The sequence below is a fragment of the Acanthaster planci genome, linkage group LG05 (assembly GCF_054643075.1).
Source record: "Acanthaster planci isolate LZ-2023a linkage group LG05, COTS_SCS, whole genome shotgun sequence".
In the NCBI taxonomy this organism is placed as follows: Eukaryota; Metazoa; Echinodermata; class Asteroidea; order Valvatida; family Acanthasteridae; genus Acanthaster; species Acanthaster planci.
The window spans coordinates 21,958,011-21,985,208 of NC_141781.1; the positions used below are offsets into that span (position 1 = coordinate 21,958,011).

At 40.1% G+C, this 27,198-nt stretch overlaps 1 protein-coding gene across 3 annotated transcripts in view; it reads left to right on the forward strand.

Annotated features, from left to right (window-relative positions):
- LOC110989880 (unconventional myosin-Ie-like) overlaps window positions 1-27,198 on the forward strand; it is a 49,207-nt gene that overhangs the window by 18,167 nt on the left and 3,842 nt on the right. For 2 of the 3 annotated variants that reach the window (XM_022254569.2, XM_022254567.2), the window contains exons 2-26: window positions 7,080-7,205; window positions 8,259-8,348; window positions 9,056-9,150; window positions 9,725-9,902; window positions 10,063-10,225; window positions 10,541-10,644; window positions 11,097-11,229; window positions 11,815-11,829; window positions 12,943-13,139; window positions 13,918-14,085; window positions 14,252-14,338; window positions 14,475-14,642; window positions 15,102-15,187; window positions 15,688-15,769; window positions 16,875-16,981; window positions 17,261-17,359; window positions 17,597-17,741; window positions 18,603-18,717; window positions 19,027-19,196; window positions 19,643-19,788; window positions 20,202-20,351; window positions 20,859-21,007; window positions 21,293-21,457; window positions 26,320-26,461; window positions 26,811-26,971. In XM_022254569.2, the coding sequence (XP_022110261.1) occupies window positions 7,128-7,205; window positions 8,259-8,348; window positions 9,056-9,150; window positions 9,725-9,902; window positions 10,063-10,225; window positions 10,541-10,644; window positions 11,097-11,229; window positions 11,815-11,829; window positions 12,943-13,139; window positions 13,918-14,085; window positions 14,252-14,338; window positions 14,475-14,642; window positions 15,102-15,187; window positions 15,688-15,769; window positions 16,875-16,981; window positions 17,261-17,359; window positions 17,597-17,741; window positions 18,603-18,717; window positions 19,027-19,196; window positions 19,643-19,788; window positions 20,202-20,351; window positions 20,859-21,007; window positions 21,293-21,457; window positions 26,320-26,461; window positions 26,811-26,971 (3,193 nt within the window). In that variant the 5' untranslated portion in view covers window positions 7,080-7,127. The remainder of the gene's footprint in view (window positions 1-7,079; window positions 7,206-8,258; window positions 8,349-9,055; window positions 9,151-9,724; window positions 9,903-10,062; window positions 10,226-10,540; window positions 10,645-11,096; window positions 11,230-11,814; window positions 11,830-12,942; window positions 13,140-13,917; window positions 14,086-14,251; window positions 14,339-14,474; window positions 14,643-15,101; window positions 15,188-15,687; window positions 15,770-16,874; window positions 16,982-17,260; window positions 17,360-17,596; window positions 17,742-18,602; window positions 18,718-19,026; window positions 19,197-19,642; window positions 19,789-20,201; window positions 20,352-20,858; window positions 21,008-21,292; window positions 21,458-26,319; window positions 26,462-26,810; window positions 26,972-27,198) is intronic. The other variant, XM_022254568.2, reaches the window with a different exon arrangement.

Here is a 27,198-nt window from a genome sequence, read left to right on the forward strand (position 1 = left end):
TCAGCGCACCAGTATTCATGAGTATTGATATCTGTGCAATTCTTCAATTTGGCTGGATTATAAAGATCGTAGACCTTTCAATGGAGTGTGTTTACACTGATCTGGTAGCACACTAGGCAAAAAAGAATAGCAGAATATACCGGTACCCGGTGGGTACACGTACATGCAGCCGTGACTTGTTGCACATTTTGTCATGTTAGGTGGTGGATATTGTGGACATGAAGTTGGACAATACATGTACTTCTTTTCCTTTTGTTATGCTAATGTGCTGAATTATCAATGATCTAGGTCATCCGTTTTTGTCAGGAGATTTGTTTTACTGTGTTCATGTTCCACCAGTCTAATGTTGTCTTATTTCCATCTGACTGGTTCCGATCTCGTACATAGTCTCCAAATGTACCTGTTGGGACCGGTAGCAGGTAATGAATCTGGCAGAATCCTGCTGGGTGTATGTACATGTAATGAGGAAACAGTGCCCGCTCAAGACACAAATCAAGCAGGAGCTGATAGAATATTTTGCTTTTCCTTCTTCGTTACTGAAAATAACTTCACAATAAATTGTGCATTTATCTAAAATTTAACACAATAACAACTGGTTTGAAATCCATGTAAATTGCCCTAAAATGATTTATTGATGACGCTCACTGAAAAATAAATTACCACACTGTGATCAACAGAGGCTTAGCAAGGATAGGTACTTGTGTTTTATTCGCCTCCGCGCTGAAAGGTATTTCATGTAAAAGCATTGCTACTGGCCTGACAAAACTGATAGCATCCAAACTGACAGGGCTAATCGGGGACCTGTCCAATTTCCTTGACATGAAGTTGCTAGAGATTAATGTTGTAAGCCACAAATTTGAACCCTGGCTCCAGTTAGACAAATCGTGTTCTTTGGTTGATCTTGTCATTGTTTATCTACCGGTACATACCCCAGTGTTCTATTTCTGAACCATGTTCCCCAGTGTTCTATGTCTGACCTACAAATGGCATTACACAATGTTGGCCCTTGCTGAAATGTCAAACCACAACTTGTGGTGAGACACTGGTTATGCCAATTTGCCAAATAAGTCTAGTCACCAGGAAAAATGAAGCTGATCCACATCCTAAATGTACCTAAAAAGAAGACTTTGAAATGGATCCTTTGTAAAATTACTGTAACTTGCAAGGGATCATTATAGAGCCTGAAAGTTGACCCCGATGGTGCACTTCTGGAACCCTTGGATAGGAAAAATAACGTGTAAAGATTTTAGAATTTGTAATATTTTTTGTTCAGTTACCGTACTTCTTAAAAAAATCCAACTCAGAAAAGGGGGCTTTGGAAAATATTTGCTCGTACGTGTATATCAATTTGTACAAACTGAAAAATCACCTGACCTAAAAGAGAAATATCCTGCCAAAAATTGACCCATCACTTCCGAAAATCTTAAATGAAAAAAAGTGCAACGAGGCAGTTGCGTACACAGATGAACATCTACGGTTTGAAATTTTACGGCAGTCTGCTGGTAAAAACTGAAATAAAAACAGATCAAAATATTTTACAACGATAAACTTACTTTAAGGCAATCTTCTACTGCTATTACGAACGATCCTAATATTTTATCTAACCTTTGCTGGGAACAACTGCGTGATGTCAACTCAACGGAATCTGGAACCCATCTACTGCAGACCTGTAGGTAAATCTTTGCAACATTGTAATCTCATTCTCACGTAAGCACGGGCAGTGAAAACAAATGTGCATGAACATGGAGACGTGCGTGTACAATGGGTACGATATTGTCAGACGTGAAAGGTCATTAAGAAAATTCATTTTTTTCCCATCTCCATGGGAATATCAATTCAATTTCAATTTTGATAGTGGTTCTCCAATATTGGTATTTATTTTAAAAATCAGTGTAAAAAGTCCAAAGACTAATAAATAAGCAGTTACACTGCAATAATTGAATATAAAATTGTACGGAAAGTAAAAAAACAGATATCAGGGTTCGCAGAATCGGTAGTCTGACATCCTGGGACAACCAAAACATTTTGTCGGACAACCAAATGTTCCAGGCTGCCAGCCTAACGGGCAAGCACCTGTTTTCGACTACTCATTTGCTGCATTGCATTTTAATCCTGGCATTTTAAACATTTCAGCACCGTGTATGGAAAAAAAGATCACAAAACTGCATAAAAAGATTGGCATTCCAACCTTAATATTGTACAACTACATGTTGGGGTAGGTGCACATGGTATGTCCAGTTGAAACATGCTGTGTGATACGTCCGGTCGAATCATTGGCATGAACAACTCAGCGCCCGCAGCCGTGTCTATATTCAGTCTTTTTCCTTGTTCCGGATTGCAAAAATTATATTCAGTCATATTACAGCTCAACTATCTTCAAATTCCAATGGAATGGGGTCAGAGGTCTACCTTGTACATGTATGCAGGAGTTACTTCAAAAATGTTTTCAAAGCTTTTAGTTTTGTCTTAAAGGATCGACATAAGTGATGATGACACGTTTCCTAGTTCTGGATCATGGATTGGTTTAGCCAGTTCCAGATCGCTTCTAAAATTTCTTGACACATTAAAAGTATAGTCAAGCGTAAACCCATTTCTCAGCCAAAAGTTGTAACAAGCATATTTTCTAGTGAAGCACGTCTTATTTCAAAGGGAATTTTAGTTTATCTATTAGAATTTCAGTTCATTAAAATGGATAGCCTGCATAAATTTTGACTTGACTTTGCTGCTCAGCGAGCCATCGACCATAAATACCCCGCCACTGCAAAGTTGACAAACCGATTACGTCTCGTACAAAATTTATAATGCACGTGTAGTTGAGCTGACGACATTCATACATGTGTGTACTTGCATTCGCGATCCAAAACTAGGAAAAATGTTTATGGAATCTTGCACAGTGAGTGACCTACCGTACCTACATGTACCTGTAATTTTTTCAGGTGTTGATTTTTGTGTACTCCTGTGTTTTTTGACAAATCGTCAACAAACATCTAAGTGCGAATCGGAAATTTGACCAGAATTCCTTTTCTTGAAATGTTCTGGGAACAAAATTTGTACTGCAAGACTTATATTTTACCTTTCAAAAAGAAGTCATCTTAGCGTGTAATGCTGCAGAGCAATAGCAAATAGGTGGGTATTTATTTCAAGCGATCTGGAACTAGGAAAACGACTGTAATTACTAAAAGCCTGGAGACCATTTGCAAAAACTTCTTCGTCGGGCAACTGAAAATGAAATTCAGGTAACCAGATTTTAGACTCCCTTGCCCGAAGGGCAACTACTTTTTTTAGAATTTCGCGAGCCCTAGATATTGGTTAAATTGAAGAATAACCCAGTGAACCGTGGCTGTCAGGCAATGAGAAAGCACTTTGCCATTGCAACAGGTGCTCTGGCAACACTTCCTGGGGATTTCTGCTCGGGCAATTCTTATCTAAAGGGTTTGCAACAGGAAGGAAGCAAAGCCAACGCCAAAATGGTAGGGATGAAGATCGCTGCAGGCATGGTGCAAAGCAGGGACATTCATTCATGGCGACTGGAACTTTAAAGGGACACCTTGTTTCGTGGAGTGTTTTACTGAGGGGCGTTCACGTTGTATAAACAGTGTGAAACTTTGGTAGCCTGTACGGGAGCAGGACCATCAGTATTTTTTGCCTTTGCAAATGTCCACCAATATTCCTGTTTTCCAAATTTCCCAACTCACAGACTTGGTGGCCTCAAATTTGCAATTCCTTTTCCAAACTCCAACAACCAAAAGTAAAGCAATTTTTAAAAATGCAGTCTCGTGCAAACTGTGCCTTTTTCCTTTACAATTCAGATACATGTACTTTGTTGTCATGGAAACCAGCCTCCTCTTGCCTTTAGGGTCTAGTGAAGCTGACATTAAGTTTTTTTCTTGCATTTAGACTTTCCTCATACAATTCTTTCTCCATTAATATTTTATTACATGCACAGGTACTGTATCTTTTTAGCGTAGCCCAATGATCCCTTACTTGTAAATAGAAGTAAACACCAGAATTAAATCTATACTTAGTCTGTGGTTTTGGTTTCTACAGAAAGGACACTGTTCTTTCTAAGTTTTCTGTGGGGTACATATTCCATAAAACTTGGAAAAAACTCAGCTACTTTAGAATACATGTACACCTTCTTTTGGTGTCTTTTTCTCAGTTTTTAAAAATTCCTTTTTCTTAATCTGAACTCAAGTGACTTATCAGATCCGTGAACTGTTTTGAAAGCTATTTTTGGAATGTCAAGTAACCATGGCCATCGGCAACAGTGCATTGAGCTCTGTTTTCTTTGTACTGTGCATGGTTAGTCATGAAATTAAAAAAAACTTGAACTAAAGCCTGTATCCTATTGTATAGAAACTCTTGTCATGCATGAACAAAACTTTGGCATGTGTGCGCGCAATGTACAGTGTACATACATGTACATGTACAAATGGCAGAGGCTGAACATACATCTAAATTATCAAACCATCAAACTAGGTGCAAAAGAAGGGGCAGAGACAGTTAACATGTTTTCTGAGAATGCATCTATCACTGTGACACTGCCAAAATACATACATTTTTGGGGGTGATGGTAGCGTGGGGTTTTTTTGGTTTCAGGTTCGAGTACCGGTAACTACTTGTACATGTAAAAGGAAGTCGGAAATTTATAAACAACCAAGCTTGGTTCCAATCTAAAGGAGCTTCTTAAGTACGGATTATTGTTTTTCCATGAAAAGGCGATCAGTTAAGATGTACGGTTTGTAAATTGCTTGCCTATCTGCTTGTAAACTTCTTCATTGGTCACCAGCTTGGAATGGACCGAATTTTACGAAGGCGTTCAGTTGAAATTATCACCGATGAAAACTTTCTTGAATAAGCACAAAATGGCCAGAAACCTGTCAAAAAGTCAATTTTGTGATTTCTATGCTTGTAACCAACGTAACCTTTTTGGGGATTAGCACACTTTTATCTGTAAATGAGCATCAGGTTTTTTATAATGCAGTTAGTTTATTAATTATGCATTTTACAGCATAGACATGCAATCGGCCTCTTTCGATTTCAGAGGAAACTACATTTAATGGTACTTGTACCTACAGTGTTTGTTTATTTTAATTTTACTGTTAGGAAACAAAACTACAGGTAATACATGTAACTGGCTGTAGTCTGAGATAAACAAAATTACAAGGATTTCAAAACAGGAATTGATTTTTTTGTGTAGGCCAGGGAGGTTTTGGAATGGGAGTTGATCCAGTACTATGTATTAAATTCATCAATACACACCATTCAATATCCAATTGTTTGAGTGGCCTCTCCAGCCACCTGTGTGTAAGCATGAAATATTTTGACAGCTTAACACCTACATGTACATGTACAATATTGCTCCAACAACAAATCAATAAATCTGGAAAACTTCCATACATGGACATGTTGAATACCAGTAGGTCCGATTCATCCGAGGAAAGTTCAGTATTTTTTAAAGGTTTCAGAATGCAATTAGTATGACTGTTAGGAATCGTTGATGCATTTACTGTATTCCATTATGGATGTAAGTGGGTTTTTCTTTTCCTTGTTTTGAGAACTGATATTCAGTTCCTCGTTTGGTCTGTCTTGTTTCTTGGCTGGTTTCCATCGTTAAGTTCACTTTTCTTGGAATCCTTGGCATAGGTACAAACAAAAAGACAAACAATTTAAGGAAACAATGTTCTCGGGGAAGGTGTGTTTGTGCTAGCCTCTGTGATGTTCATTAAGTTTGAATACAAACTGTACATGTTCATGTAGAAAGAAACCATTTACTAATCCATTTTGGAAGCTGCTATGATGTGTCATGTTTCCCGTTGCTGTTTGCCAAATCAAACATGACAAAGACCTTGTTTGGTTTTCCTACAGTGACAAATTTCCATGCCAGACAATAATTGTTGAATAAAGTCATTTCATTTCCTCGTCTGAGTATTGCATGGGTGTGCATGAACACCCACAGATGTAAGGAAACAAGCACCCTGCTGTTCCAGAGTGGAAATTTCCTTGATGTGTATCCTGACAGTCACTGTGTGCGATCCTGTGTCCGCCTGGGCAGTAGTGAAAGGGCATGCCTGCACATGTACAAACATGTACAGTATGTGTACACCACATGTACATTGTACATGTGTGTGGGCATTCTCAATTTTTTATGTGCTGGCCATTTTTTTTTAACAAAGCTGAGATTTTTACTTCCTGGTAAAATTGGCTTGGACTGCATTCTGGTACATTTTCCACATGACCCGAGCTGTTTGCTGACTTAACTAGACTTGTTTTTTTTTTACAAAAAGGGGAAAAAACCTTGTACGTCACCCTTACAATATACATATTCAATAAACTCGCCAACATACGGAAATAAACTACGTGACAATTTATACAAATACACGTAAACTGTACAAAGGCAGTTTGTTCATAAAGTACACCTCATGCACCTTCCAATATGCATGTACATACACTGTACCAAAGATGCTGTGCATATTTTGTCCCGTTCAAAGTCCTCTAAAATGTACAAATTGATTTGGTGAAGTGATGCTCTTGAATTACATGTGTGTGCATGTATCTTCCTTTACATATCTTATTGTGAATTTCTGCAAGAGTGTTTCGGACTTTAATACATTACATATTTTTTCACGGTGGTCAATATTTGCATATATACATGGAATTATGAGTTACATCATGTGTAGTGATTAGTATTGTACCATGATTTTGTCTTAAATGCTTCAATATACATGTTACAGCTGCATGAGCACAAAAAGTTCCAAATTACGTAGTCATTGCCGCCTTTGTTTTGAACTGCTCATTTGGAATGCAAAGTAGAGTATAGTCAAATAGTACAGATATAATGTATGAAAATTAAAAATTGTTTCCAATTTACATATACATGTACCGGTACCTCTAAGATGCCCTGAAATTAAACAGTGGACAAAAAAATGGTGGTCCCGACATGCACAAGTAAGTGAGCCCTTAACCCTGTGTCAGGCCCCCTGCTCACAAATATTGGTGTTTGTCACCATCAAGATTGGAATTTCTAACTTGGAGAACACTGAGTTAACATAGATGGACTTTTTTTCTCCCAATTTCAGGCTTACCATTGGCAGAGCCACACCAAGAAACAGAGCGGTGTAGAAGACATGGTCCTGCTGACCAAGATTCAGGAATCGTCCATCGTTGAGAATCTCAAGAAACGCTTCATGGACGATTGGATTTACGTATCCTTTCACCCCCCATAAAAACATGGGTCACCTTTTCTTTTTTTTTCCTTTACCTTCCCAAATTCTCCATAACCTTTTTTTGCATAGTTTGGAAGATTTTGAAGGATTTAGGCAGTGGTCCTGGTTCCAAGGAACTCATTCACAAAATAATGGTGGTTTTTGGAGGACAGAGGCTGTGTGGAATTTTTCCATGGGAGCAACTAAGGTTGCTTTTTTGCAAAAATGTCCGGGCAGTTGATTTTAATTTTCTGTCTTGGTCTACATGTACATGTATAATTTAACAGCTATTCTATGCCCATCAGTAAGTGTTAGGCTAAAAAAAAATGCACGCTAATTTGATAAATTCCAGTTATAGGAACATGTACATTAGGTACACAGTTAAAACGCAGATGTTTTTTTCTTGCAACTTTTGCGTTGTCCAATGGTCTGTTGCATGCCTTAAATTATAGTTTTAAAATGATTGTCCATGTACAAGTACATGTATATCTGCACCTGGTCAGTTTCCGTCTATGGTTTGTCTGTTGATTTCTGCAGCTCTTTCACAAGTGACAGGTTTAATTCATTCTGTTTAGTCAGTGAGTTTTCCAGTAGAAATGTGACCTGCTCCTATGAAATGAGTCTTAGTTCAAGTTCATTTTTCCAGTGATTCTGCTCAGAAAGAGGGAACTGAGCTCCTCGTTTCGATATGTCACTGAGCCTGACACACTTATTAAAGTGGGTACTTTGTGGGGAGGGGGGGACAAATGTCGATGTCGATCCCATTGATTGTTATTGTGCAGGTTTTTTTCTCAAGGCCTTTAACTCAAAAAGTGGCTCTGGTGACTTGCAACTCATTTTGTGAGCCTTGGTCACACAGGAACGTGTGGTGACATGTGGTTGTAATGGCCAATTGTATGAATTAAAAAACAAGTGCAAGGTTTCGGGGCAAAAAAAATGCTGATACATGTAGATTGGCGTACCTTACCGTAAATGCGCCCTTTTTTGTATTTCAAATTATACAGTCTATTTGCAAACAGCATGGACCTTCCCTTAACCAAAGAATTTTTCCAGACTTACATTGGCCCTGTGTTAATATCCGTAAACCCTTTCAAGCAGATGCCTTACTTTACAGACAAGGAACTGGATATGTACCAAGGGGCGGTAAGAAATAAGTGGAAAACTACACACACATTAGTTTTTATGTGAAAAAAAAGCAAAACAAGAGACTTTTTGTTTCTCACAGAAAAATGTTTGATGCATGCTTTGCACTTACATTTCTCACATTTCTATTTTGGGAGCTTTGAATCGGGCGAAGGCTTGTTAGTAAGCAAAACAAAATCTTAATAATGGATTCATAAATGAAATCATAACTTCCTCATGGAATGTTTCAGCGTGTTCTTTAGAAAACAAAGTAGACATCGAAAGGAAAAGTGGAAAATTCATTACGTGAATGAGTTGAGTCTCTCAAGACTTGGTGATGGCTCAGATTTTGCATGATACATTTACCGTATGTACTTTAAAGAAGTAGCACCACTATCTGACTATGGTATTATGAAACCTCCATTCAGTCTGGTGGCTGTTACATTGGTTTCCTGTCATTAGGCTCAATTTACTCACTGGCGGAACTGAGTACTTCAATATCAAAAGGGTGAAAGTACACAAAGGTTGTGTGCAAAAAACCATGGGAGTTTCCAGAACTCCAACCGTGACTTCTTTATTTTTCCAGAAATGCACATAACCTTGTGTTGATTTTCATAACTCTTGACGTAAGCACGGAATGAAACCAGTGCAGTGTCTATGTACTTGTAGAATGCCATTAAATGCACCCAAAGTATCTCTACATACTGTTTGTTTTCCTTTTGGTCCAGGCGTCCTATGAGAACCCTCCACATATTTACGCTCTGACAGATAACATGTACCGGAACATGTTGATAGAGTATGAAAACCAGTGCGTAATTATAAGGTGAGCATTGTGGTCATCTTTCACACTCATGAACAAAAGCAGGGATGTAAAATTAGGATTTTGTCAGGAACTCAAGTGATATTGATAATTGATAATTCATATGCATATTCATGTAACCTTTGACCTGATTTACATTTTCTACCAACAGACCAAAGAGGTAGCAAGCTACATGTATGTGAAGCATAACAGTGTCAAGCATACCTGAAAACAGTTGCCATGAATTTCCTATCTGATCCATTGAATGACACATAAAACCCGCAGCATAGTTATGTACATGGGACACAGCAAGAGCTATCAACAAAATCCTGTAACAAGCTATTAGGTTCATAATGTGTCCAGAAAACCCCTTTATCTGTAAAGTGCATGCCTACATTGGCATCTATGTGATACCACTCCTATGTGTTTGAAAACATCTTTGATAAAAGAGCACCTCGAAAAGATGATTGATCATTGAAAAGGTGTCACGTTGTGTTGATATTTATTCGGAGATGCAAGATGATATGTTTTTGTGTGAAATTTTTAACGGTCACTCGAAAATGGAATTTTACATGTAAAAATTTTTGTCTGTCCACAGCGGAGAAAGTGGTGCTGGGAAGACCGTAGCGGCCAAGTACATCATGGGCTACATCGCTAAGGTGTCGGGAGGTGGGGCCAAGGTGCAGCACGTCAAGGATATCATCATCCAGTCTAATCCTCTTCTTGAGGCCTTCGGGAACGCCAAGACTGTCCGCAATAACAATTCCAGTCGTTTTGTGAGTTAATTTTGGGGGGGAGTGGGAGACAATTTAAAAAAGACTTGCGTAGCATTTTTAGTCACTGACATCAAAAATGTCCTTATTTTATTCCCCCCTGGTTTTGTCCAACCCTAGTTTTGCTGACATAACTTACTTTATTCACACCCTGTGCCCACAGGGAAAGTATGTGGAGATTCAGTTCAGCAGAGGGGGTGAGCCCGATGGCGGGAAGATCTCTAATTTCTTGTTGGAGAAGTCACGCGTCATCACCCAGAAACAGAGCGAGCGGAATTTTCACATCTTTTATCAACTGCTCAAGGGAGCAGATGCAGAAATGAAAGGTGAATAATGTTTTGCCCATACTTTTAAATTTATTTTCAACCTTGCAGTTGCCATAGCAACCAGAAGTGGCCTCATGAAATTCCCCAAGTGATCCCAAATTTCTAGTATTCCTTTTCCCAAAGGGAAAAAAACTTGAAAAGTACAATTTCCACATTAGTCATGTTCTGTGAAATTGGAGCTAAGTGTAGATTTGCTGTTTTTATGAATTTTTTTTAAAGGAAAAGAGGATTAAACAACCAGTGGTAGCTTTTCTGCATTGCACGTTGGTAACGTTAAATTCAAGAATAACGTTCAATCTTATTTTTCTCCTTTAGAGAGTTTTGGCCTGACCAACCCAGACTACTATTACTACCTGAACCAAAGTGGAACATTCCAAGTTGAGGGCACAAATGATGCCAAAGAGTTCAATGACACCACGGTGAGCCAGCCCAAGTTTGAATTTTGAGGTCTATTTATCAACCCAACTCCTCTTTGTTGTCACGTTATTAGTATGTTGTATGCGTTCCGAGTGACTCAACAGTGACCTGTAACTTAATGGGTTTTTCCATGTAACTGTGACATATGTTTGGCTTTTTGATGTCATTTCAGGATCACCAACTGCATATTAATTGTGATTCTACAAGAAAAACAAAAAACTAATCTTTCCCAGAATGTGATTGCTCCTTTCCTCTGAGTATTTGAAAGTGTTTCCTTGAATCTTCGTCTCCATTCTAACCGTGAACTTTCTCTAAACCTTGCGTGGAGTTTGTGAAGTCTACACAAGATCTTCATACCCTCCACCCCTCCCCCCGCAATGTGTATCTTTGTCTTGCATAGGTCCTATCCCAATAATATGGTAAAAAAAAAAATTTTCCATGAATCTCTTCCCAGAGTGCAATGGAAGTCATCGGAATTTCGGAAGATGACCAGTTCAACGTTCTTAATTGTGTGGCTGCCATCCTTCATCTCGGCAACATCCAGTTCAGCGAGCACGGCAACTATGCAGTAGTGGCACAAGAAGACTGTGAGTGTATGGGGATAAAATTGAAATGGAAACAATGTTGAGGAAAAATAGTTCATATTTAAAGTTGAGACTGTGCTCAAAACAATACAGTCAAGTCACAAAAGTGCACCCCCAAGAGTCTGCAATGCGTTACCCAATCACAATGCGCGGAATTTGTCGACCCTTTCCGAATGTGCGGCAAGTCGGCAGATTTCGCGCATTGTGATTGGCCAACACGTCGCAAACTCTTGGGGGGGGCACTATTGCGAATTGCCCGTATTGGCTGTGACCATGAATAATACACGGGACGTGCCTATGTAAGCCACCAAATAGTGGCCACATCCATTTACCCCACACGGGAATGGTATCACAAGTCACATCTAGATAATTCTGACGTAGCCCATTGTGTTTGTACAAGTTAGACCTTGTGACGTTTGTTTTACAGACTTGGAGGTTCTAGTCACGGGACCTTTACTTTCTTCATGCCTTGCTACATCACACAAGTCCTTTTCTTTCCAAATGGTGTGACTTATTGCAACATACGCACTGGTAGCTTTATCAAAGCAATTGACAGCTTTCATTTCAAATTTTGTTTCATGCTTTAAGATGGCGGCATTGATGGTAAGTGCTAGTTGACAGGATTCTCTGCAGTATTCCAAATTTACTGTACCCTTTTGTCAAATGTTTTTAACTCTTCCTTTTTTTTTAAAGCACTGGTTCTCATTCCTTTTTGTCTCGGTGTCCTATTCAGTGAGTGGTCTTTCAGTGCATCGATCTATTGAACTTTTCTCCACAAGTATTTTTAGTAGTGATGTAGAATGGTTTTTAGAATTTTTGCTCGTTCACAAAGTGTGCACAGTGTCCATGCACATTCTTCAGTAGTAAATTACCCACAATGCCTTGTGTTTCCATCACAATATTTTATGAAAGAGATTGTGCCACTACTGTCACCCTGGGATAGTTGGGTACAATACGAGGTTGAATGCACTGAACTATTACATGCATGATCTGTCCATCCATTACTTATTGTTTTTAGTATGTCGTGGAATTGGTTACTATTGGCATGTGTGTGATTGGTTGCTTAAGAAAAAATAACTGATGGTCAACGTATGCTGTATGCATTTAGGCTTGAGGGTTGAGAATAATTATTTTCACTTTGGCAGAGCCTTCACATCCACAACGTTCACATATTGCTAATTGAATCTAAATGCTGTTTTGGTGGTCAAGGGTCATTCCAGAAGTTAGGGGTCCAAAAGTGTGACATTTTTGAGTCCCTGTTACATCTGACCTTTGTTATTTGGCATTGATATATCATCAGAATTGATTTCAAACTATTAATATTGTGTGGTAGGTAATCTGCATTAATTCATCACTCTTAGAAGTTAGAAAATGTGTTCTGAACTTACCAAATCATACGTCAGATATGAAAGGAACATGAAAAAAAAAAGTGGACCCCTAATTTCTGGAATTACCCTCATGTCAGTGCATTACTGCTGTCCTGCTGTTGTGACCTTTGACCTTGGTGAAAAACCCTCTCTGTCCCAACCTACAGGCAGAAAGGTTTGCCACAGTGGGGAATTTCAGCTCTATCTGTAATTGTTAATCTAATCATTAAAGTTCACTTTCCAATGACTTAAGGGGAACACTCAGATGACGTTGTGATTTAAGTAACACTGGGAGGGTGAGAGTAAATAAGTTGTATTGTTTCAAAAACTGAATTGGTTCTTCCCCAAGTCCTGGATTTTCCCGCCTACCTCTTCGGGGTGGACAAGGAGCTTCTGCGGTCTAAATTGATTAGCCGACAGATGGACAGTAAGTGGGGAGGTCAGACCGAGTCCATCAAAGTCACGCTGAACACGGAGCAGGCCGCTTACACCCGGGACGCCTTGGCCAAAGCTGTCCACGCCAGGGTCTTTGACTATCTCGTAGAGGTAGGGGAATTTTGTCACCTGTTACCGGTTTCTGTCATTGAGTATATCACAACTGTTTCTCAAGTATTTTTCATTGCTTTAATACCAGATGTACTTTCACTGCTAACCAGTGAGTTAAGTAGCAAAGGAATATCTTTGTGAAAGTGTAAGAGGTTGTGGGTTTTTTTTGTGGGGAAGGGGAGTCTGACTGTTCTTGTGAAACAGTCATGAGTACTTCCAAAGTATCCAAATACAGCACTGCCTAGTTGCCTTCCATGCTGAACCCAAAATGGGGATGTTACAGCTGGAGTTCACACTGCAGAATTGCAAAAAGCTAAGCATGTTTCAACTTTGCAACAAGTGGTATAAACCAGTCTGAACGTCTGTCTGAGTTAGTTGGGTCACCGGGTTGGGCCCACCATCGTAAAGCTGTAACGCAGGAAATGTTACTTGGCAAAATTGTATATGTGCCAAGCAGCGTAAAGGTGAAGACTAATCGTGATTGTCATGCATCACATGACTGTTTGGTCGGTTTCCTGTCACTAGTAAGCAGTTATTTTTTTACTGGTTATACCCGTCCACTGCATGACATACTTCCTAACTCATGGAGTAATTGAGTATGAAAAATCTGCTAAGCGAAGAATATACAGCAAAAAAGATGCTGCCAGTCTTGGGGGCTCAGCGATAACCTGCTCGCCCAAAGAAATTGCCAAGTTGTAGTTTCATGTTTAGCAGTTTCAAGAAACTAGGCCTTATTTCCTGCTTAAATTTTCTTTTTTTTTTTTCGACGTTGTCTCAGTCCATCAACCATGCCATGCAGAAGGACCGGGAGGAGATCAACATCGGCGTCCTGGACATTTATGGCTTCGAGATCTTCCAGGAGAATGGCTTTGAGCAGTTCTGTATCAACTTTGTCAATGAGAAGCTGCAGCAGATCTTCATCGAGCTGACCCTCAAAGCCGAGCAGGTCAGGCACCACGAAGTGGTTTACCAACTTCAAAACAGTCCAGAATGTTTCTTAGCATTTTGCGCTTAACTCCCAATAATTACGATGGGCCCTTGTTAAGATGTCATTCGAAGACTGTGGCGTCCATCAAAACTGACATAGTTGTTTCAATTTATTTCACTTGTAGGAAGAATATGTGAATGAGGGCATCAAGTGGAAAGCAATTGACTATTTCAACAACAAGATTGTGTGTGATCTGATAGAGGAGAAAAAGGTAACATTGAAGGCTAAAATTGTGAGATTTTCATATGAAGACTTTGGATGTGTGAGATTGCCATCGCAAGATTGCTACTGTTTCAGTGTTTTTTTGAACTTCTGATCTCCAAGTTTTGTTTTTCTCCCTTTCCCAGTCACCTCCTGGCATCATGAGCATCCTGGACGACATCTGCGCCACCATGCACGCCAAGAGTGAAGGCGCCGACGAGAAGCTCCTACAGAAGCTGAACGGGGCAGTGGGCACCCACCAGCACTTTCAGGGCACCAGCTCCGGCTTCATTATACACCACTACGCTGGCAAGGTATCCAGTCTAACAAATGGTTTGACTGATCTGGAAGTAATTTTATCGCATTTAATTTGACCAATTCAGTAGGAACCCTCAACATTTTCAACGCACATAATGTCCATTTTTATCAGGATGCCAGACTTAATAGTGATACATCAAAAACCTTCTAATTTACACTAGAGTAAGGTTGCTGGATTAATCTCCTCAAGACTCATTTTGTAGGAGCTGGTAACATATTTCCTCCTTTCCAGTACCACTCTGCATGTGTTCCAGCCATATGCATCACATATGCGTGTGTGCATTCAGACTATTGGGCACTCATGTTTGGCATAAACGACAGTGGTGATTGGTCAAAACATGTGGGTGTGGCTTCACTTGGATTGGTCTATGGTACAGTATTTGATGGCCATGAGAGAGAGGTATGAGGCCAGTGGAAATTTGTTGATGATAAATTTGCTCCTGTTTGGTTGCTAGGTGACGTACACTATCGATGGTTTCTGTGAGAGGAACCGAGATGTGCTTTTTCCCGACCTGATTGAACTCATGCAGTCCAGCGAAAAGTAAGTCACTGTGCACTTGCCTTCTGAGAAAACCTAGCTTCAAAAATTAGGTAAAGAAAAAAGCAAGGAAGTTGGTTGGGAAACGAAAGACAGATAGCTTGCAGGAAAATACCATATCTGACTACTTTTGATTTGTACCTTCGACTGACCGTCCTGTAAAACAGTGTCTCAGAACTTTAAGGTCATGTGTTGATGTACAGTCACACACTTTGGTTGGTTTAAGCTGTGCTTTAATAGTTCATAGAGGAAACTTACAGCTGCTAATTGAATAAGCATTGTTGTATTGACACGAAAATAGTTTCAGCAGAAATGGAAATATGTTGGATGTTTCAATGCTTGTCGATCAAACAGGATCAGTGTACTCAAATTGCAACATGGGAAACACCAAGTTTCTTCCAGCATTTATGTTTTCTCTTTATGACTAGAGAAACAGATGGAACTGGAATCCTTCTAAATTGAATGACAGCCTTAAATTTTCACTCAGCCTTTCTGTCATCCAGCCCTTTCATACAGAGACTGTTCCCGGAGAAACTTGGAACCACGGAAAAGAAACGACCCACTACTGCCGGGACCAAAATCAGGGTAAGGCCGTGGAAAAAAATTTGATCTCACACTTGGAGTCTTTGATATCTTTTGAGTGTTCTTTTTTTCCTTGTGAGCTGTCCCACCCCTCTCCCTGAGGATTAATACATCAGAGATGGAATTGTCGCTTTCAGACACCTGGGGCTAATTCATGTGCAGTGGAGAGAGTGCTCAACACCTCACCCTGGTTTCTTGACAATCTTACCAAACCTAACGTAAGGGATAGGGCAATACAGGATAATTGGGGGAAGAAAATTTGGGCTTATTTGAAATAAATATCACCCAGTTACCCCCCCCCTGCTTTTTATGAGATTTTAAAGACGAATGTAATTATTGTGTCATTAAAGGAACCAGGAAATGGAAATAGTTTCATAAATTTTACTAAAAACCCTTGAAATTGCATCTTTGGGTTTCAATTAACCTCATTTTAAATTTTTGTTTTGCAATTTTAACCTATGTTTTGATGCTTTTTTGGTTTTTATGCTAATGCAGTTTGCATATTCATGAGCAGAACTGAATCTCAATGTTGCACTGATTTGTGCACAGAAAATTTCTAGATTATTTAACCACTACTATGGCAGATTTTATTTTCTTTGGCAATTTATTGCTGTGTAAGTATATGGCAATAATCTAGCAAAAATCCTTTTAACAGAAATGTCCCCAGATGGCAAATTTTGGATTCACAATTTGAACATGAACACATGCAACCTGAACCATGTCTTCCTGGATTTACTTCAAAGAGAAAGTGCCTTCTCTTTCCAGAAATGCTTGGTCAATTTTTAGTGTTTGAAAAGTGCACCGTTCAGTTCACGTAACTCAAGAAAGATTTCAACAGTCTTCATACATGGAAAAAGAGTACACAGATACTCAAAAGGTGAGAAAAGAAAAAGTTATTTCCTGGTTCCTCCATGTGGGCTTTGCTTATCAGCCGGAGGTTTGACAAATTCCTCAGAAGGTATAGTCCAGGATTAGGAGTATTTATTCTTGTTTCTTGCCTTGCTTAAACCTAATTTGTTGACAAATGACAAAATAATTGTCAAGTGAGGTTTGATTTTGGAAGGTTAATCTTTACAATTTTCCAACCCTCCATCTCTTTTCTTGGTAGACCCAAGCCAACTTGTTGGTGACAAAACTAATGAAGTGCACCCCTCACTACATCCGTTGCATCAAGCCCAACGAGACCAAACGGCCCCGTGACTGGGAAGAGAAAAGGTAAAGTTTCTTAGAGACAGAAACGGCACTCTGAGTTCACTTTAGAATTTGAAAAAGATCTTTTGCAGGGGAACACTTGTCTCAACTTGCTTCGCTGCTTCCCAACTGGAAATTCGTCCTGTTTGTCTGAATATCTTGGGTCTCTGAGAGTGTGGCAGCCTGGATATCAAATGATGTAACGGTCAAAGTAGATGTTCTAAACGTTCTGACCTTAGAAGGCCCAAAATTCTTCTTGAGTGTCAGTAAAATAAATAATATGAGACCTTTTTAATTTTTTAGAGTGTACCATCAAGTTGAATATCTTGGACTGAAGGAGAATATTCGAGTGCGGCGTGCGGGCTTTGCTTATCGGCGGGAGTTTGACAAATTCCTCAGAAGGTATCGTCCAGGATTATGAGTATTTATTCTTGTTTCTTGCCTTCCTTAAATCTAATTCGTTATTTGAATTTTTTAAAGTTTCTTGTTGTCATTGCAACATTAATTAGAAAAGTGGACAAAATTTTGTTGGAAGTTGTATTTAATAGCACAGTCTTTTGAAGTACCGTTGATGGGATGGGAAAATGTTAGTTTTATCATGTGACTCTGTTAGCATCATGAACACTTGGCCTGTTGCAGATACGCAGTCATCACTCCCGAGACATGGCCCCAGTGGCGTGGTGATGTTCGGTCTGGTATCAAGCATCTCATGAATGCCGTCAACATGGAACCGGACCAGTGGCAGCTAGGCAAAACCAAAGTCTTCATCAAGGCGCCTGAATCTGTAAGCCCCCCCAATTTAACCTAGAGGATTTTTTTTTCACCTAGGCCCAACGAAAAAGTAGCTGCATGTATGGTTACCAGACCCAAACTTAGGAAATCATGCAGTACCCATGGCCAACTCCAGCATTCAGGATTAGAAGTCATTACTGCATTGGCACCACACTCTCATGCAGTTGGTTCACACATATTTTGTTCCTCTTTGACCAATAGGGTACTGCTACGACTTACCAAAGTGTGAACTTTCACGTTCAAAGACACGTGCTGCCATTGTAGTAATGGCATCTCCTCAGATTATCATGATTTTTAATTAAAAAATTGATTGAAAATAAAAACATATGGTGCTTTACCCAGAGCCTAATTTTAGTTGAAAACTGCCCTTTTGTATTCTTTATTTTATTTCTGAACTGGGCCATTTGAAAAAGTAGTTTGCTTTTGTGTGGTTGTACTTACAACCGTCTGCTTTCTAAATTCAGAAACTCAGCAACTGAGTGCACATTACTGATGCCAAGTGTAAACATACATAGTATCAAATCAGACAGAGTACCTTAAGTTTTCACTTACGAGCGCAAACAAAAACGTAATCCATTATCATTTCCACCTGAATACTTTTCCTGAAAGAAATCGAATGATACCATTCTAATATTGTTCTGTGTAATCAGAAATTGTGGCTCTTTTTATTTGGCCCAGAGGTAGTTGCTGCTTTCTACCTCCTTCAATCCTGCAAAATCTTCAAAAAACTTTCAGGTGGATTTTGAAGGATTTTTGAGACAATGCGCTTGCATTTTATACCAGACACCGCTTCCAGTTTCAGTGATCTCTATTTAATTCTTTTCCTCTTTTATCTCCTTGCTTCCATGCCCAGTTGTTCCTGTTAGAAGAGCAACGTGAGCGGAAATACGACCACTTTGCTCGCATCCTGCAGAAAGCTTTCAGACGCTTCAACGCCCACAAGCATTACCTTCGTCTCAAAGAACAAGGTACTTCCTTTTCAATCTTCCTGTAAAATTTTGCAAATGTAACTAGGTCCCACGAAATATGTCTCAGTGCCCTGTTTTCAGTAACTCTGGTTTAGTTTCCACAAGTAAGAGGAAAGTCGCTCACTCATCCTGATAAAAATGGAAATATGGATGGAAAATGCTGAGGGTTCCAAGTTGATTTACTCGGTGCAAGTTTTTTTAAGGCCTTTCACTCACAAGTTGCCAAAGCAACTCGTGACTCATTTGTTAGGTTTGGTTACAAATGGAAAGGTATTTGTCCTAATGACATCTTCCCTTTTTTTTTTTCAGCATCTGATTTGTTGTACAACAAGAAGGAGAGAAGACGCTACAGTCTCAACCGTAACTTTGCCGGCGATTACATCGGCTTTGAGCACAATCCATTGCTGCAGGCATTGACTGCACGTAGGGAGCGTATCGAGTTCGCCGACAAAGTCAGCAAGTATGACCGTCGCTTCAAGGTGAGTAGGCACAGTTTTTCTATTGCTAGAATTTGCGCTGCCGAGAGACCATGTTCGTAGTTAATGCCGGAATAAGTTTTGTGGAGTCGCTGTTGTTGCTTAAACCTCAAGTCATTCAAATAGTCTCCGAAGCCATAAGAACAAATCCCTTTTCTTTTGTCCTGGGCCTCTTTTACCTAAAGTGAAGGCAAGCCTTCTTTCAGTTGACTGTTTCTTTGGCGGCTTTTATGGACGCAAATTTCCTTTGTTTTGCCAGTCAGCACCTTTCCTCACGTTCCGGAGACAGAACAATGTTACATGTGTGAAATATTGTCTACACATATATTTTCATGAAATGGAACTTTCTGTTTGAAATCTGCATACAGTACTGAAATATTGAAAGTTGTCAGTACCATCTGACACGTACCGTAGATCATGTCTGGGTCTCGACAACGCTTACTTTACAGGTGACGAAGCGCGATTTGCTGCTGTCGGCCCGCACCATTTATCTGATCGGCCGAGAGAAGATCAAGAGTGGGCCAGAGAAGGGCCAGGTTAAAGACGTCGTAAAACGCAAGATCCCCGTTGGACAGGTGCAGAGCGTGTCACTTAGGTAAGTCGCTCTGTGCCTAGAGGAGAGTGGTTTACGTATGACCTAAAGGCTGGTGTCCTATTAAATGTGGATCCTCATAAAAATACGTCCCTCTTTCCATCTAGAATCCCAGTCTCCAGAGTCCCTGTAATAATTATTGTTCTGTGCAAAAAGTTATGTGCAATGCAATCCATGATTCCATTTCTCTCTTTTGAAATTTTGTTCTGTTACAGTTCATTTGTAGAGATTCTTTCTTGAAGGCTATTGTACATCACATAAAGTAAACTCACCGAATTTCACATCAGTATCCGTATATTTATTAATCATTGACCTCATTTTTTTTGGAAAAGTTCTATCGATTGTGAACTGGACTCAAGATGTACTAAATTTTTCTCAAACTTCAATATTCTTCATCAATTTCAAATTTGATTTAGCACTCTACAAGACGACTTCTTTGTCCTGCATGTGGAGAACGACTTCTCCAGCCTCCTGGAGTCAGTCTTTAAGACGGAATTCCTGACAGTACTTAGCAAGAAATACAGGGATGCCGTGGGTCGGGAGCTGCAACTTGACTTCCGTGACACGTGAGTAGGCAGTGTGTTGTCATGGCAACAGAGTATCTTGGAGTACTTCTTAATCTGGAATTTTTGTGTCTCTGGCAGCAGAGGAAAAAGGTCCCAAGAATTGATTCATTTTTTCCTTTCGAAGTCGTCAACATTCAAGTCTCGTGAAACAAAAGGCATGAAATACCTTAATTCTCTCCACCACCAGTTGTAGTTACAGAGGATTAAGTGAGATGCATTCTGGGACACACTGCTTTGATCAACCACATTTCAAGGTCACATTTACTGTTATGCTCAGTGTCACATTGCCCTTATTAGAATATGTTACACTATGAAGCATATACACTGATCTTGAAACAATGCAGGTTGATAAAATTTTAGACTTAGCTTTAGTACATTTTGACTAAGGGCAGTTTCTAACCAGACTTCCATAATTTGAGTTGTTTCTTGAAGTTTTGGTCGCAATGGTTGTCCTGATTTTGCTCTGAGATTTCAAGTTGTAAGTCTTTTCTTTCATTTGAATTCTAGGATAGAAGTGGTTGTGAAGAAGGAAGGTTGGGGCGGTGGCGGAACCAGAACTGTTCGCTTTGCTCAAGGCAACAGTGACCTGGCCATCCTCAAAGTCAGCGGCAAGGTCATGACGGTTAGCGTGGGTCCCGGACTGCCCAGAAACTCACGTAAGTTGCATAACGTTGTCATAAGTCATTTCCTTTGCACACTCTCATTGCTGGGTACAGATGATTGAACGGGTGATTTATGAATGAGCCTGCACGACTGCACACAAGTTAACATTTTTCAAAAAGACGATTTGGGCAGCATCTTGCGAAGGTGGACGGAAAAGGAAACAATCATTGATTGATCAATTAGATAACAGGATATTTCTTGCAGCCTGTTGCCTGAAGTATCCAGATTTGATAGCACACATCTCCAATGACCTTGTGACCTTTGTTCACCTCACCCAGGACCCGGGGTCAGACAGACCCAGGTGACAAGGTCAGACCGAGCTAACGCTTCACCCATGGGCAACGGACGTGTCCAGCGGAAAGCGCCTGGCCGGCCCCCTCCATCAGCCTCCTATGCCCAGGTGGACAAACCGCGGAAATCACCGCAGCACTCACCCCAACACAGTAAGTCGGTATCTGAGTTGGTTTTACCTCATCTATTTCTCATCTGATGCTTCTGAAAGAGTTTCTTTATTTTGTGGTTCATGTAAAAAATAAAATCAGTTGAAAGTCTGCTTTGAAAGTTCTAATCACACACTCTGGAAAATAGAATAGCCTCGATAACTATTTACTAGGTTTTAAAAATCTTACTGTGTGGGCATGCGTTGCCCGGCAATGTTGGTAGCCAGCCCCCCCCCAAAAAAATATGTTTTACTTCAGAAGCTCTTCATTTTGACTCCAGCCTCATTTTCAAACTCCAAAAATAAACGCAGGCGCTGTTGTGTCATGTAAAATTAGCGGCAGGAATGTCCTAATATGATCATCACTAAGCTTGGGCTGAGCCTTGCTGTAAATTACCCAAATTTTGCCACACCTTCCTGATGTCACTCTCAACCAGCAAATTGTCCAAACCACTGTCATCAGAGGAAACAGTTTCATGGCTACTTCCTCTCTGAATCTGGAGAGTCCGTTTTTTGGGGTAATAAGTTTGGCAAAGTTCACACTGGGAAATGTGAGGGGTCAACCAGTACTGCCCGGTACCAACCTTTCATTTCCAGCTTTGCTACAAAATGATCACCCGCTCAGTGAAAAAGTGCCCAGCGCCACTGTTGAGTAACAGGCCTTTGCAAGGATCATGCTCCATGGAAATCAGACGGAACCCTCCACATTTTTCCACCCACACAATGTCCTTTCATCGGGATGCCAGACTGAGGGATACATCAAAACAAAGAGCTGATCCTACTGTTGCTGAATTCACTCTGACGCTAAATTTTACACAGACCCAACGCTGATCGAAGAAATGCTCCCGTTGCACTTGCCCCAAAACGTTATTTGGGAAGGAAAACAAAAATGGTGAACAACCTATTGCAAGCCTCATGCATTGCATGACAGTGGAGCAGAGTTGTATGTAACACTAGCCTGTCATGACACAATGCGTCTTACAATAGTAGGGCCACAACACAATATCTATCCCAATACGAAGATTGTCAGACAATATCCATCATTATACGTATCGTGAAATGAAATTAAGTTGTGGCTGCCGTTTGATACGCACACGTTGTTTGTATTGATAAAGTGTCCACATGCTGTACTGGTGCATGTAACTTCTGTCACAGCTATTTCACCTGTGTAGCATTCGTCTCACAGGCAAAATATTGCTGTAAGTGGTTAACTTTTTCTGCCTTCATTTTGCACATTGCGTTGTCCACAAAGCTAGACTTGTGTTTCTTGAAAGAGTTTGACTTATGTCAAAGTTTATTCACAGCCAAGTACATGTGTTGTGGGTATAGCCTTTTTGAAATTCAATACTGTACATGTATTTCTCATGCCGTGATTATCAATGCATCGATGAATCATTACACCCCTGTCTTTTCCAGGCATTTTATTTTTTGTTTCTACAGGCATTTCGGTTCTTCCCACTTTCAACTATTTTTGCAGCCTTGAGAAGGTTTATGAAATTATAGTTCGGTTTAAAGTTTTCTTTAGTCTTTTGCCAGTGCCTGTCACACAGTTTATGAGAGCATCGGCAAAAGAGAGGAAACATTGTGAAAGGTCACTTACACCCACCAATCAGCTATGATCAGGTCACTAGTTCCAATGATGGGGGATAGGGGGCTATACTTGGCCCCAGCTTAAGCCTGCAGCTGTAGATGCTGATAATTAGAAGGTCCAAAGTGGTCACACGGAAATAACAAGGAGGACGGGAATATCGGAAAAGGTGACAGTTGACAAAAATAGATCAAAATGCAAGTTTTCGGCCCGTGTGACTATCTATCTATTTTCTTGTTTCCTGCAATTGTTTATCTGTGCTTCAACCACATTTCACTTTTACATGAAGGAGAAGAATTTATTCAACAACCGTTTAACACGGTGTCCTTTTGTAAACATCCATGCCTTGCCACGAAGGAAAAAACTTTGTCTCATGTGGCAAGCAGGACCAGAAGTCAAAACTGCTCACAAAAAAAAAATGATCATTTCAATATTACTTACACAGTCTGCAGTATTGCAATGCAGCTCTGTTCAAAAATACCGCCAATGACGAACAACTACTACCCACTTTCTCGGTCAACAGAGTTCTAAAAATGGATATATTAGAGGTCTGTCAGCTTTGATCGCAGCCGACAGTTATAATTCTATTCTTTTGAAAGACAACCTTCCAAGAGCAAAATAAATACACGTTTGTAAAGAGTCGTAATAGGTCTATCCATTGATAGACTGGTCCGTTCAGCCCCACCCCAACATCCATGTGGGCATTGAAAGTGAGGGCTCTTACATCTTTAGACATGCACAGAGTGGGCACGTGCCGGACTGATGGTTATGTCATCACAGCTGTGATTGATCAAAACAAAATGGGGCAGGGGGTGTTGAGATTAATGGATTGGAATACAATGGAAGCATTCCAAAATTGAAAGTTTCCCCGTCATGCTTCAAAAGAGAGTTGCAGACAACAGGCATTTATTGCACTATAAAAAGGCCCCCCCCACAAAAAAATGGATGATGGAAAAATGTTCAGGAAACTTAATTTGAAGTCTTACACTATCCAAGAGATGTTTTCTGCATTTGTGTGTGCTATGTCCCATTATAAAGTACAGTCTGGAGAAGGATTTGTTTTATGATTAATTTTTTTTAGAAATTGGCCATTTCTTGGGACTTGTGTGTGTCATGTGTGTGTTTTTAAGCTTGATGGTTTGTCTGGTACGTTTATACTGGTCACGGAAGAGATAGACAAAGGGAAGACGTCATTTATGTCAGCATCAAAACTCCTTCTTTACGTGATGCTGAATGTGAAGGAATTGAATCTAGGAGCAGATGTTTTAAATTGTTTTGTCCACACTTAAAGTCTTGCCAGGGTTAAAGTTCCCTTCAGCATCCACACAACTGAATTCTTTGCACACAACGCAGTTTCCTTTACCATAGACCCCCCCACTACCGTCTGGTTTATTTCTTTCTCCGATGAGTCACACATCAAATGTAATTTGCAGTTTCCCCTCCACAGAGGAAAGAGATTCACTGTTTCAATTTTTCTGTAAGTCACGAAGTCTGGCAACGACGGATGAATGGTGGAAATGACCCGTGCCTTGTAAATGTTGTCCTGTTAAGCATTTCCATTTTGTTCATGCCGGTTAATACCTACCCAAATACCGGCGAAAAACATAACAGCAGTTGGCACTTACTTTTCCGAGCAAAATTGTGATTTCTTGATGGAAACGGAATTCATTCAGAAAAGGTTTGAGTCACACAACAATATGTCTTCAATTTTTCTTTTGCTGTTGCGAACGCCGTACCGCATTGTAAAGCATGGTCTAGAAAAGGAATTTTGCTTCACGATTTCTCTAACGAGAGCCATTTTTAGTAATCCACTGTGCAGTACCCCACACCCACGAGTCTACAATACCCAAATTAGGCAAATCGTGTCAGAAAGGACCAAGACTGTTCATTATACCTTATCACGTTTGTTGCCAGTAACTTCAAATATTTAAAAGGGTAAGTGAATGAATTCTTACATTACCAAATTATTTACATATGATGGCATTACTTTTTCAAATCCACTTTGGACAGTCTTAGAAATGCTGTAGTTTGAAGTGTGAGAATTTCTCTTCATGCTCAAGTTTTTAATTCAAACAGTCTCATTAGAAAGGGCCAAAGCCCTAAGGGTCAGATGCATTCACCACATTGACAGGTTCCCCTTCCTTGGCGTGATTGATCGGTTCTCGTCCAGGAGATTGTTGTGAAAAAGTTTTATAGTAATGGACTGCCCAATATACACAGAGAGTCCCCATCAGTACTCGTCCAGTCCTTGATTCCAGCTGCTGATGGAAGTCTAATTTTCGTTGCGCTTGCTTGCCATTAGCCAATGAGAGGGAATTTAGAAATGTTAGGGGGAGAGACTCCAGTCACGGTAGTTATAAGTTGGTAGGGAAAAAAAGGTCCAAATCCTTTGCCATTTTTTAATTTTGGGGGGGAAATATTTTTAAGGGTTGGGTTCCTAGACAATCATAAAAAGGGTGTGCTTGTTTTCCATAAGTACATGTAATTAGAGCAGGTTTGATTCCAATAGTGGAATTCTCTAGAAATAAAATTATATAAAAAGTATGTTAATAATTTCACACAGTAAGCAATTCTATATTGAAATTTACTTTACAAGATAAAACAGTAGGAGCAGTTTGTTAGTAATTTCACTGAGTAAGAATATGTAAATTGTAAACATGTAAAAACTTTTGTGAAAATAAAACCACACATCAGAGCTTGCGACTCCTCTGTTACTTTTCTTCTATTCCGGGGCAACATAACTTGAGAGATGGGGCTTTCTATCCCAAACCAGGCCAGGCTGAATTCACCTGGGAAACTTTTTTATATCTGATATTCCAAAGCCGTTACCAGTAATTTTGTATGTCTTTCACAGCTCTGATATGCCATTACTACCAAAGCCATCTGCATATCTAATAAACTGTACCCTGGAATATCGAAAAGTGGTTTATTTGTGAGGCCAAAATCTCAGCCAACATCCTTCTGACTGTAACTTGCCAGCCTGGTTTGGGCGATGTAGAATTAAATAGCACAAAGCCTGCTTATCACAGACTGCTCAGGACGGTCATGTATATTGAGCAAAATGTTGGTTGGGGTACCAGCCAACAGCACTCTCACGGTGCTACATGCCCAGCTGGTACTCTGCAACTGCGTGCTCAAAGTCAAACATTCCAGTATTTAGCGCATTTAAGTGTACAACTTAGCTTAACATCAGTGGCTTAGCATTTCTGTATAGTTTTATATTCATTGCCTTGTTTGTGAAAATGACCTGTTTCTCTGTCTCCTTTTTCCTCTTGCAGAACCAATGATGCGTAACAGTCGGCGTCTTAGCGGGGATCACCCATCGCTTCCCAAGGATGGTGCTGCCAAGTGGGCAAAGAACCCCAGGGTACAGCAACTCAACACAGCCTTCTTGCAGACCCCGGATGCAGGCGTATCAGGGTACGTGCCGTGAGTTTGGTGGGAGGGGGGGACAACAATGCCCTTCCAATAACACGGAATCTGAATTTAGAAACCCTGGAGGAAACAAGGGAAATTCTAGAGAGGTACCCAGAAATGGATGAAGGAGGGGGGCAGTGATGGCAATTTTGTTTTTTTTTAAACCATACTTGTTTCCCTACAGCTGTCATCATATGGAGTGCCCCCTAGTACATGTTATGTGCTTCAGCGAAAATAGCAGCGCCAACAAAAGGAAACACATTACCTTGTTTGCTAAGATAATACCTTGTAGAGCTCTAAAAAAATCAGACAAGTTGGCAACTGTCTGCTTATTTCTTTTTTCCCTCTCCAGATTCAAGAGACAGTCGCTGAAGAGACCCCCCGCCCAGCCCAAACCTAAGCCCCTCCCCAAGCCCAAACTACCCATGTGCCGAACACTCTATCCGTACGACGCCCAAGACACTGAAGAACTGAGCTTCAGCCCCGGCGAAACCATCGAGATCATCAGCGAAGGTGAGACATGAGTCAGATCTGAGTCATTATTAGTTTTGTCATACGTGGTTCTTACACATGGTGCATCTGTCCTTGCCTGTCCAAAGAAATAAACTAAATAAATAAATAAATCAGTTGAAGTTTTTTGTTTTGTGGTTACCATTAACTTGCCAGTGAAACATCACACCTGAAAAATTGATGATACGTAAAGGATGAAGTATTTGGTTTCAATTTTGCGTAAGGATCAC